This window comes from Rhinolophus sinicus, chromosome 7 (assembly GCF_057876585.1).
Source record: "Rhinolophus sinicus isolate RSI-liver-muscle chromosome 7, RSI-T2T, whole genome shotgun sequence".
NCBI classification, from domain to species: domain Eukaryota; kingdom Metazoa; phylum Chordata; class Mammalia; order Chiroptera; family Rhinolophidae; genus Rhinolophus; species Rhinolophus sinicus.
In genome coordinates this window covers 29,711,998-29,730,902 of record NC_142507.1, presented here as the reverse complement: position 1 = coordinate 29,730,902, position 18,905 = coordinate 29,711,998, and the positions used below count along the sequence as shown (strand labels likewise).

The 18,905-nt window shown below is 36.6% G+C and overlaps 1 protein-coding gene across 1 annotated transcript in view; it reads right to left on the bottom strand.

Moving 5' to 3' along the window:
* SLC26A7 (solute carrier family 26 member 7) overlaps window positions 1-18,905 on the bottom strand; it is a 263,341-nt gene that overhangs the window by 19,519 nt on the left and 224,917 nt on the right. The window contains exons 15-16 of the mRNA XM_088799743.1: window positions 17,513-17,515; window positions 2,713-2,810 (exon numbers count right to left, since the gene is read on the bottom strand). Coding sequence (XP_088655869.1) covers window positions 2,713-2,810; window positions 17,513-17,515 — 101 coding nt within the window. The remainder of the gene's footprint in view (window positions 1-2,712; window positions 2,811-17,512; window positions 17,516-18,905) is intronic.

Here is an 18,905-nt window from a genome sequence, read left to right as displayed (position 1 = left end):
GTTCTGCTCTTTAATCTGACACTGCTACAGTTTCTTCTGGAGGCCACTTGTAACACTGGGAGGATGGAGGGCGGTGGCCACGCTCCATGTCTTTCTTTCCTGCCTGGCAATGAGGGCTTAAACTGCAGTTCTCACCCTTCCATACTCTGAGGTCTCTGCAGAGTATTGCAATAACCTCAGGGTATTGTATACTGATCCCTCAGGCAGGATTGTGGACCACAGAAAGAGAACCTGCAGCCTGAATCCTTCCCTCTCCTGGCACTGCAGTGAGCTCCAGGCTGTGTCCTGTGGCCCGCATCTCTGCCCCTCCCCTTTCCCTCCTCCCTTGTTCACCCCAATTTGCCCACATTCAGATGATTCAATGCGCCAATCTGTCAGACATGCTTATGTTGCATATTTATGTTGTTAAATAATAGCTATTCTATTTGTTGTAACTTCCAGAGGAGATTTTAAGGAGCACCCTCGACACCACCATGTTTCTGACCTAAAACTATGTTCTTAACATACATCATAATTTACTGTAACCAGATGTAATAAATCAAATAGTAATAGGGAAATTTTTTAAAAAGCTGATATAAAACTGCTGGCTTTGTATATACATACAAAAAACACCAGTCCAAGGGCAAATGTAATTTTTTGACTTTTTGAAAATATACATTAGTTGACTTATTCAAGTATTCCATTGTGTAGTATTTTAAAACCATTAAGAGGAATGAAAAAAAGCTCCTTTTCAACATGCCCAGTATGTGGAATATTTGGATTCCTCTGAATTTTCAACCTTAGATAGTAAATTCAGTGGTAATAGGTCACCATTTCATCCTCTTTGCTAACTCTAAGTCCTTATTTGAAATATCTAGAGAGGACAGCTTATAAAAATTAGAGCATATTCAGAAACAAATTTAAAATTATGTATATATGTATATATACGTATATATGCTGCCTTTTCCCAGTAAAAGAACAAGCCTAGTCTAGTGTTTCTCAAAATTTGATTCTTTAACCACGTGTCTCAGAATCACCTATGGTTGTTTAAAATGTTTCCTAGGCCAGAACCAGGACTCAGAAAACCACATTTCAAATGCGCACCCCATATCATCCTTATGTACAGAAATTTAACAGCACTGTTCTAGACCTTGACCACACAAAGTAAATAAAAATGTCAAGCACAAGAAGCCCTCCAATGAAGAGGGACTATCTATTTACAGTCTAGATGTAAATGCAAGAAAAGTATTGGGGTTTAACCCTATGCCAAATTGTGTAAAGTTTTTATAGTGAGTACCAAGAAATTAAAGGCACACTACATGGGGAGTTCAGGAAATTTTGGATGGGTGAAATTCGAGGGAGTAATGGAAAGGAGGGAGATATGCAAAGAAAGAGCTCCAGAAATGTTCATAGGTTTTGATGAAGTTTTTGGCTTAGCGGAGACTCTATGATGCCAGTGTAAGTGTATCCCTTGGGGAAAAAAATACTAGAAAAGGAGGTGAGCTGAGTTCCATGCAGCAGAAGCTGCTGGAGGACTGAGGACAGGTGAGGAACAGGTGTTGTCCATCCGCATGACACTCCCTCCAAGCTTAGGGCATTGAAGTAGAGAACAAATGGAAATAAGAAAGGGGCACAGTTTTTGTTGATTTAGTATTTACTCAAAAATAGGAGGAAAAAATTCCAGAAGTGTCTGAATTTTTTTTGAATTGGCAAAATTGAGTGTTCTTCCATCTGTGGGAATGGGGGCTTGTGAGCCATGTCAGTTTTTTTTTTAATTGGAATCTATTGGGGTGACAATGGTTAGTAAAATTACATAGGTTTCAAGTGTACAACTCCATAATACTTCATCTATATATCACATTGCATATTCACCACCAGAGTCAGTTCTCCTTCCATCACCGTATATTTGACCCTGCTTACCCTCATCTACCTCCTCCCTCCCCCATTACTCTCTTGTAACCACTAAACTATTGTCTGTGTCTATGAGTTTTTGTTTCTTTATTTGTTTTTCTTGTTCCTTTGTTGCTTTTAGTTTTATATCCCACATATCAGTGAAATCATATGGTTCTTGAATTTTTCTTTCTGACTTATTTCACTTAGCATAATAATCTCAAGATTTATCCATTTTGTCACAAATGACATGATTGCACCTTTTCTTATGGTACAGTAGTATTCCAGCATGTCAGTTTTAAAGAAATAAAACTGTTTTATTTTTTGCATACCAGAATCATGGAGACCCCATGGAGGACATGGGGTAGAAAAGCAAGCATCATCATCCAAAAAATGGGGAAAAGCCCCTGCAGTGGGCACTGTTTAAAATTAGGAATGGTATGGTCTCAAACTATACCCAGGAATGATGTAAGAAAGAACATCCTGTCACCATCAATGCCATTTGCTCATGGAGGGGACTTTTTTCCCTTCTTTCTAGAAGCCTTAAACCCAGCATATGCTATGCTGCTTACAACTTAAGTCTACGTTCTCTTCTCTCTATCTCATGTGAATACTCCCCCACATCTGGCCCCCACACATACACATACCTAGAAGCTTGATGGGATCTCCTGAATATAAATCTACAGTAGTGGAAGGATAAATCCTATGTCTTTTGAAGAAAATGGGTGAGCTAAATATTGAAACAAGCAGAGTCAAGACCCCGGAGCTGAGAGAGTAGATAGTGAAAACACTGTTACTGAAGAAAAGGAAAGGAATCAGTTCAAACACAAGCTATATACATACCTCAACAAGCATGGAGATTCCAGAATAGTCAAAAAAGTTCAATCCAGTGCAATCCAGGATTAAAGAGCGCTTTCCATTTGGGCAGGGCTGTGAAAATTCTGTAAGAGGAACATCGGATTGAGTTAGGGGAAATTTTTAGAGATTTCTGCTGTCTATTTTGTTGAAGAATGGGAAGATAACAGTGACTTCATGTTTAATAAGACTAATTCTGAACACTTTAATCTACATTTTTCAGTTAATTACTAATTCTAATCTCTCTGGGTTTTTTTGTTCAAATATTATTTCAGGTAATTGTTACATAACTCAGAGAAGAAAATGGGACAGGTTAATTACTAATATAATTTCACAGATAGATAGACTAAAGTTCAGCAAGGTCAGATGATTTTAAAAGGATACCTGGCAAGTTAGTGCCAAACAGACTAGATTCAAAACCCCTAGACATTCTGCATAGTACTCTTTCCACAGTATCACACTGTTTCCTTCATACATATGTTTGGAGGTAGAGTCATGTTTTATGGCACCTAGAGCTTATACAATTTTGGAGTCACACTTTAAGGAAAAGATTCATTGATGGAGCTTGTCTTTTGGCCTTGTAAAAGATCTGTGTGAGGGTCCCTGAAAATTAAGCTTCAATTTGTACATGATAAATCTGCCTCTGAAAGCACCTAATGGGAAAAACAATTTTTTTTACTTAGGAGTTCATGACCTTTTTTTCACTGATGTCCTCAGTGCCAGACTTTTCTTGTGTAAAATGACATTTCTAAGCAGTAACAGGCCATGTCTGAGGTATCTTGAAGGAGTTATGAGGTTCTCAGAGCAGATCTAGTAAGCTAAGATTTCCCCACCATTAGTAAGTAAAATCACTCAAATAAACTCCAATTGTCTAATTACTTACAAAATTCTCTGAAAAAAAACCCCAAAACTAATTGAATAGTTTTGCCACTTAAAATGTCCGTGGTTTTCCCTTATAGTGGTTACAACAAAGTGAGAATACGGTTGTTTCTCAATTAGCATTGAAGAGAAGTATAAAGGAAATTGTGTATTTTTAAAAACTAATGCTTAGATGTAAAAACAGGTAAGCAGAACATATGAAGTCAGACAATTAAGTTCGAAAACTCATCCTAGACAAAGTGCCACATGCCGCATTGCTGAATATCACTATAGTCACCTTCAAAGTACTCCCCTTGGGAAGCTATGCACCTATGCCAGTGTCTAGTCCACCCTTCAAAATAATTTTGAACTCTTTGTCTGGAATGGCCATCAGAGCTGTCATCATATTATCCTTGATGTCCTGAATGTCTTCAAAAGGTCTTCATTTCAATATTTCCTTTATCTTTGGGTAAAGAAAGAAGTCATGGGGGGCCAGATCAGGTGAGTAGGGAGGGTGTGTCAATACAGTTATTTGTTTACTGGCTGAAAACTCCCTCACAGACAGTGCCTTGTGAGCTGGTGCATTGTCGTGATGCAAGAGCCATGAATTGTTGGCAAAAAGTTCAGGTTGTCTTTTTCATGCAGCCTTTTCAGCACTTGCAAATAGTAAACTTGGTTAACTATTTGTCTACTTGGTACAAATTTATAATGAATAGTCCTTCTGATATCTATCTATCTATCTGTCTGTCTGTCTGTCTGTCTGTCTGTCTATCTATCTATCTATCTATGACTAGATATTTTCTTACCAAGTTAGACATTATAAGTTTTAGTAAGACTAATCATGTTTGCAATGTATCATGGAGTTCAATATTTGAAGAGTTCCTATGCAGATAATTTAAAAAACAACTGTTTCAGAAAATAAATTGTATATGATTTATTTGAAGGCAGTAATAGGTTGGAGTCAAGTACCAACTCTTTTGACATCTTTTTAATGTCAATTTTGTTCATATCTTCTTAATTCCATATTTAATGATAGCATGTTGGTAAATTGAAATTAGATGTAGAATTATTTACAACATAACAATTGACAAATGATACAAATAAGTGCTTCTTCACCACTCCACAGTATAACATCCACTCCAAGACTTGTTTGTTAAAGATTTACCAGCATATTGCTGCTGAAACATGGGTACTGTTGTTAAATATAAAAAATATATGTAATATTCAGTAATTTTTTAAAATTTGATTAAATAAATGACTTAAACTACTGACATCTTTAGCAATAGATCTTAAAATAACAGTGATGTCAAAATTATTTGTCCTTTTTTCCATCTTCTTAAGCTGTTCTGTTCTTAACAAAAGATGCTATGACTTTGATAACATAGTACACATTTCAAAATAAGCTACAATCTAAAATTCATATTCCAAAAGTTTATGTAGAAAAAGTTTAATACCCCAAAAATAAAAACTAAAGAAATTATGAATTTTTCTAAGATTTTTAAACCTTTTTCTTTAATTACTAGAAAACACAATTATCATTTGTAATGTCTACAAGACAGACTTGGAAAAAAGAAACTGTAACCTGAAAAAATACAGCTATCAGAATGGGATTTATAGATGATGTAATACAGAGTTGTACACCTGAAATCTATGTAATTTTACTAACAATTGTCACCCCAATAAATTTAAAAAATAAATTTAAAAAAATACAGCTATCAGTTTGTTTGAAAAACAAATTCATCACTTTTGTTCGGTAAACATCAATGCATTACTTTCTCTGAAAGAAGCTACATTAATTATCTACAACCATATGGCATGAGTTCTATCATTCCCATTCCTTAGCCATAAATAACGAATCAATCATTACAAATCATAACAGTCATAAAAAATCAATCAAGGTACTTTTTCCACCGAGGTCTAAGAAAACCTTAGAATTTTTATCAACTCAATATTTTAGGAAGCCATTGTTAGTTCCTACGGAATTTATTTGTCAATCTGAACTGAATACTACAGTGAAAAAACTATGTATATGTTATAAAAAGATATTGATCACTGGATGGAAATGACTAGTAAGTGGTGTGAAAAAAGACACAAAATCCTTTAAGAAACAACTTTTATTTTATTTACTATCCTATTATTTATTTCACTACTAAATTACACTTGCCATTCTCAATATTTTTCTTTCTTTTTAAAATTTTTTATTAAATTTATTGGGGTGACATTGGTTAGAAAATTTAGAGAGGTTTCAAGTGTATAATTCTATAATACATCATCTATATATTGCATTGTGTATTGTGTATTCACCACCCAGAGTCAGTTCTCATTCTATCACTATATATTTGACTCCCTTTATCTTCTTCTACCACCACTCCTCCCCCGTTACCCTCTGGTAACCACTAAACTGTTGTCTGTGTCTGTGAGTTTTTGTTTGTTTGCTTGTCTTGCCCATTTTTTCCTTTCAGTTTTATATCCCACCTATGAGTAAAGTCATATTGTTCTTGACTTTCTCTGTCTGACTTATTTCACTTAGCATAATAACCTCAAGGTCCATCCATGTTGTCACAAATGGCACTATTTCATCTTTTCTTATCACAGAATAATATTCAATTGTATATATGTACACCACATTCTCTTTATCCAATCATCTATCGAAGGACACTTTGGTTGTTTCCATGTCTTGGTCACTGTAAATAAAGCTGCAATGAACATTGGAATACATATATCTTTACGGAAAAAGTTTTCAGATTTTGTTTTTTTCTGGTAGAAACCCAGAGGAGGAATTGCTAGGTCATATGGTAATTCTATTCTGAACTTTTTGAGAAACCTCCACACTGCCTTCCAGAGCAGCTGCACAAATCTGCATTCCAACTAAGAGTCTATGAGTGTTCCTTTTTCTCCACAGTCTCTCCAACACTTGTTATTATTTGTCTTGTTGATGATAGCCATTCTTACTGGCATGAGGTGATAGCTCACTGTGGTTTTTATTTGCATTTCTCAGATGATTAACGATGTTGAGCATTTTTTCACATGTCTATTGGCCTCTTTTGAGAAATGTCTATTCAGGAATTGTTTGCAAAAATCTTCTCCCATTCAGTTGGTTGCCTCTTTATTTTGTTGATGGTTTCTTTGGCTGTGCAGAAGCTTTTTAGTTTGATACAGTCCCATTCATTTATTTTAGCTTTTACTTCCCTTTCCTTTGGAGTGAAATTCATAAATGCTCTTTGAACCCAAGGTCCATAAGTTCAGTAGCTATATTTTCTTCTCTGCAGTTTATTGTTTCAGGTCTTAGGTTTAGGTATTTGATCCATTTTGAGTTAATTTTGGTACATGGTGACATATAGCAGTCTAGTTTCATTCTTTCCAATTCTTCCAACACCATTTATTGAAGAGGCTTTGTTTCTCCCTTGTATTTTGACTCCCTTGTTAAAAATTATCTGTCCATATTTATATGGGTTTATTTCTGGGTTTTCAATTGTATTTGAATGGTCTATGTGTCCATTTTTCTGCCAATATCATACTGTTTTGATTATTGTTGCTCTGATGTTCAAGCTGAAGTCAGGGAGTGTCATACCTCCAGCATTATATTATTTTCTTGGGAACTTTGACTATTCAGGGTCTTTTATGGTTCCATACAAATCTAATGATTTTTTTGTTCTATTTCTTGAAAAGTGCCATTGGGATTGATGGTGATTGCATTCAATCTGTATATTGCTTTGGGTAATATGGCCATTTTAACTATGTTGGTTCTTCCAATAATTGAACACAGAATGTCTTTCCATTTATTTGTGTCTCCTTTAAAATTTCTTTTAAAAATGTCTTCTAGTTTCAGTGTATAGGTCATTCATATCCTTGGTTAACTTTATTCCTAGGTATTTTATTCTTTTTGCTGCAATTGCCAAAGGAATTCTTTTTTTTTTTTTTTTTTTACTTCTTTTTCTGAGATTTCATTGTTAGTATATATGAATGCAATGGACTTTTGTGTTGATTTTGTAGCCGGCAACTTTGCTGTATTTGTTTATGGTTTCTAGTAGCTTTTTGGGGGACTGTTTAGGGTTTTCTATATATAGCATCATGTCATCTGCAAAAAGTGACAATTTAGCTTCTTCATTCCCAATTCGGTTGCCTCAATGCTTTCTCTTGTCTCATTGCTCTGTCTAGAACTTCCAATACTATGTTGAAAAGCAGTGGTGATAGGGAAGAACACTGTCTTATTCCTGAACACAGAGCAAAGGGCTTCACTTTTTCACCATTATTATGATTTTAGCTGAGGGTGCCTCTTATATGGCCTTTATTATGTTAAGGTATTTTCCTCCTATACCCATTTATTAGGCATTTTAATCATAAGTGGATGTTGTATGTTGTCTAGTGTTTTTTCTGCCTCTATTGACATAATCATATGATTTACCTCCTATATTTTGTTTATGTGTGTATCACCTTGATTGACTTGCATATGTTGAACCATCCTTGTCCACCTGGGATGAACCCCACTTGGTCATGATGTATAATCTTTTAATGCATTGTTGTATTTGATCTGCTAGAATTTTGTTCAGGATTTTTGCATCTGTGTTCATCTATAATTTTCTCTTTTGGTATTATCCTTATCAGATTTTGGTATAAGGGTAATGTTGGCCTCATAAAATGAGGTAGGGACTATTGTCTCTTCTTCAATTTTTTGGCAGAGTTTGAGTAGACCAGGTATAAGATCCTCTTTGAATGTTTGGTAGAATTCACTAGTAAAGCCATCTGGTCCAAACCTTTGCTTTTGGCAAAGATTCAGATGACTGATTTACATTCCTTACTGTTGATTGATTTGTTTAGAATTTCCAGTTCTTCATGATTCAGCCTAGGAAGGCTATATATTTCTTAGAAATTGTCCATTTCTTCTAGGTTTTTGAATTTGGTAGCATATAGTCTTTCATAGTATTCTTGGATGATCCTTTGTATTTCTGTGACATCCGTGGTAACTTCCCCTCTTTCATTTCTACTTTGGTTATTCGTTTCTTTTCTCTTTTTATCTTAGTGAGTCTAGTCAAGAGTTTGTCAATTTTATTAATCTTTTCAAAGAACCAGCTCTTTGTTGCATTAATTTTTTCTATTGTGTTTTTCTTCTCTATTTTGTTTAGTTCTGCTCTGATTTTTTTTAATCTTTTGTTTTTAAATTTTATTTTATTAAATTTATTGGGGTGACAATTGTTAGTAAAATTACATAGATTTCAGGTGTACAATTCTGTATTACATCATCTATAAATCCCATTGTGTGTTCATCACCCAGAGTCAGTTCTCATTCCATCACCATATATTCGATCCCCCGTACCCTCATCTCCCACCCCCCACCCCCCGCCCCCCTTACCCTCTGGCAACCACTAAACTATTGTCTGTGTCTATGAGTTTCTGTTTCTCATTTGTTTGTCTTGTTCTTTTGTTGTTTTTGGTATGATTTCCTTCCCTCTGCTGACTTTGGGTTTCATTTGTTCTTCTTTTTCTAGTTTTTCAAGGTGTAATGTGAGGTTGCTTACTTGGGCTTTTTCTTCTTTCTGGTGATGAGCCTGTAATGATATAAATTCCATCTTAAAACTGCTTTTGCTGCATCCCAATAATATTGGTAGGATATATTTTCATTTTCACTTGTTCCTATGTATCTTTTGATCTCTCCTCATATTTCTTCTTTGACCGAGTCATTCTTTCAAAGCATGTTGTTTACTCTCCATATATTTGTGGTTTTTCCTGCTTTCTTTTTTTAGTTGATATCCAATTTCAAAGCCTTGTTATCAGATAATATGCTCGGTATGATTTCAATCTTCTTCAATTTGGTGAGGCTAGTTTTATGTCCCAATACATGGTCTATCCTTGAGAACATTCCATGTACACCAGAAACTCATAGACACAGACAATAGTTTAGCGGTTGCCAGAGGGTAAGGGGGGCGGTGGGTGGGGGGTGGGAGATGAGGGTAAGGGGGATCGAATATATGGTGATAGAAGGAGAACTGACTCTGGGTGATGAACACACAATGGGATTTATAGATGATGTAATATAGAATTGTACACCTGAAATCTATGTAATTTTACTAACAATTGTCACCCAATACATTTAATAAAAAAAGAATTAAAAAAAAAAAAGGAATGTGTAGAGTGATGTTCTAGGATGAAGTGCTCTATAAATGTCAATTATGTCCATTTCATCTAACGTGTCATTTAGGGCTGCTATTTCTTTATTTATTTTCTGTTTGGATGATCTATGCATAGCTGTCAATGATGTATTTAGGTCCCCTACTATAATTGTGTTTTGGTCAAATTCTCCTTTTAGTTCTGTTAGTACTTGCTTTGTATACTTTGGTGCTCCCTGATTGGGGGCATAAATATTGATGACTATTATGTCTTCTTGTTGCATAGCCCCCTTTATCATTATGAAATATCCATCTTTGTCTCTTGTTGCCTTTTTTATCCTGAAGTCTATTTCGTCTGATATCAGTATCGCTACACCTGCTTCTATCTTAGTACCATTTGCTTGGAGTGTCAATTTCCACTCTTTCACTTTAAATCTGTATTTGTCCTTGTAGTTGATATATGTCTCTTGGAGGCAGCATATCGTTGGGTTTGGTTTTTCGATCCAAACTGCTACTCTGTGCCTTTTTATTGCTGAGTTCAGTCCACTTACATTTAGGATGACTACTGATATATGAGGATTACCTATCATTCTATCTTTTGTTTTTTGGTAGGACGGTGTCTCCATTGTTTATTTGCCTTTTGTTGCTGTTTGTGCGGTGGTATTCTATGATATTTTTCTCTCTTTTCTTTTTTTCTTTAAGTCATATATTTCAATTCTGGATTTTCTTTTTTGAGTGGTTACCATTAAATTTATGTAAAATAAAGTTTCGTATTTAGAGTATTCCATTTTCCACAGCATGCTTCCTTTCTCCATTCCCTTTTGCCGGTTCAGAACTTTTCTGTCTCCCCTATTTTTGTTGTCAAAATTATCCCTATTTATGCTCTAATTTGATTTCTGCATTTCTGTAGCAAGTTTTCTTTTTCCCCTTTTTTGTTTTCTTAATTTTTTTTCTTTGTTACCCTGTATGATATGTTTAAGTGCATTTGATGCAGGTGTTGCCATTTTCTGCTTCTGTCTACGTGTTCGTAAGAGTATTCATGGTTTTGCATTCTTCTGTTTTTTGTTTCAGGTCAAATAGCCTCCTTTAGTATTTCTTGTAATGCAGGTCATGTGTTAGAAAATTCCCTCAGCTTCTGTATGTTTGGAAATGTCTTTATTTCCCCTTCATATCTAAAGGATACCTTTGCTGGTTATATTATTCTTGGCTCATAATTTCTCTCTTTCAATAGTTTGAATATTTGATTCCACTACCTCCTGGCTTGTAGAGTTTCTTCTGAAAAGACTGATGATAATCTAATGGGCTTTCCATTGTAGGTTACCATCTTCTTTTCCCTGGCTGGCTTCAGGATTTTTTCTTTGTCGTTAATTTTAGACAGCTTCAATACAATGTGCCTTGTAGAAGATCTGTTGGGATTGAGGTAACAAAGTATTCTATTTGCTTCTTGGATTCGAGGATCCAATTCTTTCCACAAGTTTGGGAAGTTCTCATCGACTATTTGTTTGAATATAGTCTCTGTTCCCTTCTTTCTTTCTTCTCCTTGTCGTATGCCCATTATTCTTATTTTGTTCTTTCTGATGGAGTCAGAAATTTCTTGTAGAGTTCTTTCATTTCTTTTCATTCTCAAGTTTCTCTAGTCTTCTACCTCTATCTTTTCCAGATTTCTACCTCAGTGTCTCTGATTCTTCCCCCTCTGGTCTGCTCTATTGCCTAAGCTGGCTATTTTATTCTTCATTTCTTTCACTGTTCCAGCATCTCACATGATTAGGGGGGTTGCCTGGAAGGTGGGCTTCTCCTATATTTGTTTCCTTTTTAAGATTTCGATTTCTTTGCTAAAATGTTCATTTTGTTCTTTGGTTGTGTTTCTCAGTTTGTTGAACTGCTTGTGTGTGTTTTCTTGAAACTTGTTGAGTTTTTCAGAACTGAAATCTTGAATTCTCGGTAATTTAAGTCACATATTTCCATGTCTTTGAGTTCATTTTCTGGAGGCTTTTCATTTTCTTTCTGAGCTGTCTTGTTACCTTGGTCATTCATGGCAATTAATGAATTATTTCTCTAGAAGAGTGGGTTCTGCAACAGGTTGATAGGAGGAGGTCTTTCTTTTGCTTTATTTTCTCTCCCACTGCAACCTTTTATTCTCTCTCCCACTGTAGCAGTGTGTTTTCTCTTATAGTGTTCCAGCATCTCACATGATTAAGGGGGTTGCCTGGAAGGTGGGCTTCTCCTCTGTGACAGGTCACTTAGGTCTCAGGGTACCACCTCCAAGGGGGGATGTGGAGAATTTCTGAGTTCCAAAGCTCTTCGTGCAATCAGATTTAGAGCCCGTGTTTCAGCAGCTCTGTTTACCCCTTCAGGGATCTGCCCAGATAGGTAGAGATGAGGGTATGGGGATTGTGAGAAGTGGCTCTGACCTGCACAGTTACCTTGCCCCTATATTTCCTTCCCTTTCACCAAAATTAGTTGTGTTGGGAGGCTATGTCTGCAGGGCTACAGTATTCAGAGGTGTAAGTATTCTGTTCTCTGATCTGACACTGCTACTGTTCTGCTTCTAGCACTGGGAGAATGGGGAGTGGGGAGTGTCTATGTCTTCCATCTTCTGCTTGGTAGTGAGAGGTTAAACCACCGTTCTCCCCTTTCTTCCCTCAGTCTTTGCTCCAAGGTGTGTTCCATGAGTGTTGGGTTCAGCTCTGTTTTATGCTGATCTCTCAGGCGAGACTGTGGGCCATAGGGGAGTGCTTTCTTCTCCCATTGCTATGGTAAGCTCAGGACTGCAGGGATCTCCGAGCTCCAGTCTGAGTCCTGCAGACCACGACCTGCCGAGGCCAGCATCTCAGCATTTCTCCCTCCCCACCTCCCTCACTTACCCAATTTGCCCACCTTTAGGTGATTCCAGTTGCACATCTTTCAGTCTTGCCTGCATGCCACACAGGGAGTCCTCTGTGGAATTATAGCTGTTCAATTTGTTGTAAATTCCAGGGGAAATTTCAAGAGGCTCACCTTATGCCACCATTTCTGTGACATAATTCTAGTCTTAATTTTTTGAGGAAACTCCATACTGTTTTCCATAGAGTGTGTACCAATTTACACTCCCCCCAGCAGTGTATGAGGGTTCCTTTTCTCTTCAGCCTCTCTAACACTTGTTATTGCTTGTCTTGATGATAATAGCTATTCTAACAGTTGTGATTTTGATTTGCATTTCCCTAATAGCTAGTGAAGTTGAGTACTTTTTCATATATGTGTTGGTCATTTTTTTTTTTTTTTTTTTTTTTTTGTCTTCCTGTCAAAATTTTTATGTGTCTATTTAGGTCTCTGCCCACTTTTTAGTTGGATTGTTTGTTTTTCATTGTTGAATTTTATGAGATCTTTATATATTTTGGATATTAGCCTCTCCTCAGAGGTGTTGTTTGCAAATATCTACTCCCATTCAGCTGGTTGCCTCTCTTTTGTTGTGCAGAAGATTTTTTGTTTGATATAGCCCCATTCATTTATTTTTCTTTTACTTCCTTTGCCATTGAAGTCAAATTCATAAAATCCTCTCTGAACCAGAGGTCCATGAGTTTAGTACCTACTTTCTTCTACGCAATTTATTGTTTCAGGTTTTGTGTGTAGGTCTTTCATCCATGTTGAGTTAATTTTGGTACATGGTATAGAGAGCAGTCTAGTTTTATTCTTTTGCACGTGGCTTTCCAATTTTCCCATCACTGTTTATTGAAGAGGCTTTCCTTTCTCTATTGTGTTTTTGGCTCTTTTGTCAAAAATTATCTGCCTATATACATGTGGATTTATTTCTGGGTTCTCAATTCAATTCTGTTGGTTTGTGTGTCTGTTTTTCTGCCAATACAATGCTGTTCTGATTATTTTTCATTTTTTTAAATATACGAGGTCTGACAATTGAGTTCGCAAACTCATCCTAGAGAAAGTGCTACATACCTTATTGCTAAGGACACCTTCCCAGTACTCCCCTTGGGAAACTATGCACCAAATGTCAGTGCCTATTGCACCCTTCAAAGCAATTTTGGAACTCTTTTTCTGAAATGGCCATCAGAGCTATCATATTATCTTTGATGTCCTGAATGTCATCAAAATGTCTTTCTTTCAATATTTCCTTTATCTTCAGGTAAGGAAAGAAGTCACTGGGGGCCAGATCAGGTGAGTAGGGACTGTGTTCCAATACAGATATTTGTTTACTGACTGAAAACTCCCTCACAGACATTGCCATGTGAGCTGGTGCATTGTTGTGATGCAAGAGCCATGTTGGTGAAAAGGTCATTTTGTCTAACTTTTTCATGTAGCGTTTTAGCACTCCCAAATAGTAAACTTAGTTAACTGTTTGTCCAGCTGGTACTCTAATACCAAAAATGGTTAGCAACATTGTTGCAACAAGTTCATGAACTTAATTGTCAGACCCCAGTATTTCTTCAATTACTATTGATACAATGTTATATTAGTGTTGAATGTACAACATAGTGACTAGACAGTTATATAAGTTGGAAAGTAATCACCCCAATAAATCTAGCACATATCTGACACCATATATAGTTATTACAATATTATTGGATAAATGCCTTATGCTATCCTTTACATATCTGTGACTGTTCTGTAATTAACAATTTGTACTTCCTAATTTCTTTCCCTTTTCACCAATCCCTCCAACCTCCATCCCATCTGGCAACCATCAAAAAGTTCTCTGTATCTATGAGATGTGATTAAAGAATATGATGAATATTTAAATTTTTAAAAATTATTACAGTAAATGACACATTGCCATTAACCCCCCTTAAAACACGCCCGCCCTCCCCCCACTTTGAACACACTTATCTGATCATTCTTGCCACTTTCTGAAGCAGTTCTGGAAGTCTTGTTTTGTGAGTGTCTTTCATTGTGCTGTCGTGGCTGCTTCAGTGTCCTGAATTGATTCAAAACGTTTATTGCTCATGGTCATTTTGACATTGGGGAGGAGCCAGAAGTTGCACAGTGCCAGATTCCATAAATAAGGTGGATGAGGACACACCATAACATTTTTATTGACAGAAATTGCCATACCAGAAGCCAGGTAACATGGAGCTTTGTTACTAAGGTTCAACACATTACTTCCCGTATTGAAGATCCCTGCCTTTCTGTTGGATGGCAGTTGGCAGCAGCATTCACCATAGTTTTTGATCACAACAAAAAGGCTCTGTATCACACATCACTTCTGGTATATGGCAATTTCTGCCAAATATGCATAAAACATTACAGTGTGTCTTCATCCACCTTATTCACAGGATCTGGCACCATGCAACTTCTGGTTGTTCCCCAAAGTCAAAATGACCATGAAAGGTAAACATTTTGAATCCATTCATGACATCACAGCAGCCATGACAGTGCAACTAAATACTCACAAAACAAGACTTCCAGAACTTCTTCAGAAAGTGATAAGAATGATGGGATAAGTGTGTTCAAAGCAAGGGGGAGTGTTTTGAGGGGGATTAATGACAATGTGTCTTTTACTGTAATAGTTTTTTTTTATTTAAACCTTCACTGTATTGTTTGATCACCCCTCATAGGAGTTTGTTTATGTTCTGTTGGTTTGTTTCATTCTTTAAATTCCCTGTATAAGTGAAATCATATAGCTTTCGTTTTTCTCTGTCTGAGTTACTCCATTCAGCATAATACCTTCTAAGTCCATCCGTGTTGTTGCAGAGGGCAAGATTTTATTTTTTTATTGCTATGGCATGTAATAATCCATTGTATATATGTATCACCTCTTCTTAATCATTGATTCATTGATGGATACCTAGATTGCCGGCATATCTTGGCTATGTGAAGAATATTGCAATGAACATATGGATGCACATGTCCCTTCAAATCATGTTTTTGGTTTCTTCAGGTAAATACCGAAAAGTAGAATTACTAGGTCCTACCTTGTCTCTTGTTATAGCCTTTGTTTTAAAGTCTATTTTGTCGGTTATATTATTGCTACCCTAACTTTTTATTTTTCATTTCCATTTTCCATGCAATATCTTTTTCCATCCCTTTACTTTCAGTATGTGTGTGTCTTTCAATCTGAAGTGAGTCTCTTCTAGTCAGTGTCTGTAAGCATCTTATTTTCTTATCTATTCAGCCACTCTAACCCATTCACATTTAAAATAATTGTTGATAGATATATAGTTATTGCCATTTTATTATTCATATTTATGTTCTTTCTCCCCTTCATCTTCCTAAAGAATTTCCATTAACATTTCTTGTTTGGTCTTGATGAATTCCTTTAGCTTTTTCTTGCCTGGGGAGCTCTTTATCTGTTTTAATTCTAAGTGATAGCTTTGCTGGGTGGAGTAATCTTGTTTATCGGTCCATCACCTCGAATATTTCATGCCAATACATTTTGTCCAACAACTTTTTTTTTTTAAGAAATCAGCTGACAGTCTAATGGGAGCTCCCTTGTAGGTAACCTACTGCCTTTCTCTTGCTGCTTTTAAGATTCTTACATTGTCTTTAATCTTTGGCATTTTAATTGTGATATGTCTTGGTGTGGGCCTCTTTTAGTTCATCATGTTTAGGACTTCCTGGGCTTGTATGTCTATTTCTTTCAGCAGGTTAGGGAAGTTATCCATTATTATTTCTTGACATAGTTTTATTATTATTTTTTTAAATTCCTTGTTCTCCCTTTTCTCTTTCTGGTACCCCTATGAGGTGAATTTTGGTATGCTTGATGTTGTCTCAGAGGCCCCTTAAACTATCCTCATTTTTTTGGGGGGGGTTCTTTTTATCTGTTTGCTGTTCTGATTTAGTGTTTTGTGCTAACTTATCTTCTAAGTCGCTGATTCGATCCTCTGCTATATCTAATCTGCTGTTGATTCTCTCTAATGTATTCTTTATTTCAGTTATTGTATTTTTCATTTCTGACTTTTAAAAAATGTTTCTGTCTCTATTTTTATGTTTTCCTCCTCTTTCTTTGTTGAAGTTCTTATTGAGATAACTGAGCATCCAGTGTTTTGAACTCTGCATCTGGTAGATTCCTTATTTTCATTTTGTTTAGTTCCTTTTTTTGGAGCTTTGATCTGTTCTGTCATTTGAGACATGGTTCTTTGAATCCCCATTTTGGCTGCCTCGCTGTGTTTGTTTGTATGTCATTGGGATGAGCTGCTATGTCTCCCAGTCTTAGTATATTGGTCTTATGTAGTAGGTGTCCTGTGAATCCTAGTGGCACAGTATCCCTGTTACATGAGCCTGGTGCTCCTGGTGTGTCCCATGTGTGGGTTGTTTGTGATATCCTGTAGTAGTTGAGCTTTCATTGCTGTTTACATGTAAATGGGAAGGATTGATCTGAGACTGACTGGTTCTGAGGACTGGCCATGAATACAGTGGAGAAGCTGTTGTGCAGGGGTTGATCCTACAGAGCAGGATTCACTTTAGAAGGGCTCTGGTTCCTGTCCAGTCTGCCCTTTGGTCATGTAATCCTTGGAGGTAACCAGGCCTACATCTTAATCCTCAGAACTTGTAAATATGTTGCATTCTGTGGCAAAAGGGATTTTGTGATTTCATTAAATTAAGGGAGGCCTTGATATGGCGAGATTATCCTGGGTTATCTAGAGTCGTCCAGTATAATCACAAGGGTCCTTATGAGAGGGAGGCAAGAGGGTCAGAGTCAGGGAAGGAGAGGTGGTGAAGGAAGAAGAGGTCAGGGAGATTTAAAAATGAAGGAAGGGGCCATGAGGAATGCAGGTAGCCTCTAGAAATTTTAAAGGGCAAGAAAACAAATGGATTCACCTCCATAAAAATAACATTCCCTATAAAAAAAATCAGCCTTTCCAAACCTTGATTTTCTCCTGTGAGATTCATTTCACCCTCTGTCCTCTAAAACTGTAAGATAATAAATTTGTGTTGTTTTAAAGCACTGAGTTGTGGCAATTTATTACAGCAGCAATGGAAACCCAATATAACTGGATTGCTGGTTTGGGGAGTGGGGGGTTGTAGTGAGGACAGGGAGTTTATTTTAGACTTCAGGATCCATTATAGCAAAAACCATGCCTGCTTTTTTCATCCTTGACTATGTAGCCCCTGTTGTTGCACCAAGGATTTAGTAGATGTACAATAAATACAACAAATATTCGCTGAGTGAATCAGGATATGCATTAATTAATGCAGAAATGAAAAAGAATAATGGGATGTGTGAGCTGGAACCTGGAGGAGAATTCGAAGCTAAGCTGATGAGAAGGTGGTGGAGGTGAATCTGGAGAATCATAATACTAAGAGAGACATTAACAGTGTCTCTTGGTAATGGCATAAGGTTACTAAAGTGTTTGGGGACACAACCCACTAAATATGGTAATGGAAAATTTCTCCACATTTGAGCAATTTTTGTTTCCATTCAGAGAAATATGATGACTTCCATCTTATTATTGACATAGCTTGTTTTATATATTTTGATTATTCAATTATGTGCTAAACTACAAACCCTCCCTTTCTGTCAAGATTGCTGGGTAGGGGGTATTTATTCTCTTCCCCACTCTCGTGCTCAGCTAATGTCACCCTTTGCTCCAGTTACTTCCAGATCTATTTGGTGATCCCCAAAACTCACTCTTATTGATGACCTCCCAGTATCAAATTCACCATCCTCTGAAATAAATGTATCTTCCCTTTTAGCTACACTCCTTGGTTCCCTATTATTCCAGTTTGAGAGTTTCAAAGCTTCAAAATCATCACTTATATTGCCCTCTCCCTTCCCCAACACCCCAGAAGTGCCAGCTGTGTTAATTATGTGGCGAAATCTCTTTTAAGTCCATCCTCTTTCTCCATTTTCATAGCTCTGTGACCAAAGAAGAAGAAGATACCATTGTCACCTCTGCTTCTCTGGATTAAAACCACCCCACCCTTCTTCTTTGTGTCCCTGTGGACTGCATTTAGATCACTACTCCTGAATCATGGTTATAAACACCCTTTCCTTTGTGCATATCTGCCTTCAACAGGGACTCTATTTCTGTCTCTAACTTACTTCATGATGGAGAGCAAGTTAGTTATCTCCTATAGGCCTCAACTTCGTCAACAGGAAAATGAGGAGTATATTGTTACCTACTTGAAAATGAAAGTATAGTATTTTTCTGTTTCAGAATTATTGAAAGGAAGAATGCCCATTCAAAACTGTAAACTGCTAAACAAATATCATTGTAATTTGCATTCACTGACCAAGTGTTCATTGAACAATAAAAGAAAATGTAGGGCCGGCCCAGTGGCTCAGGC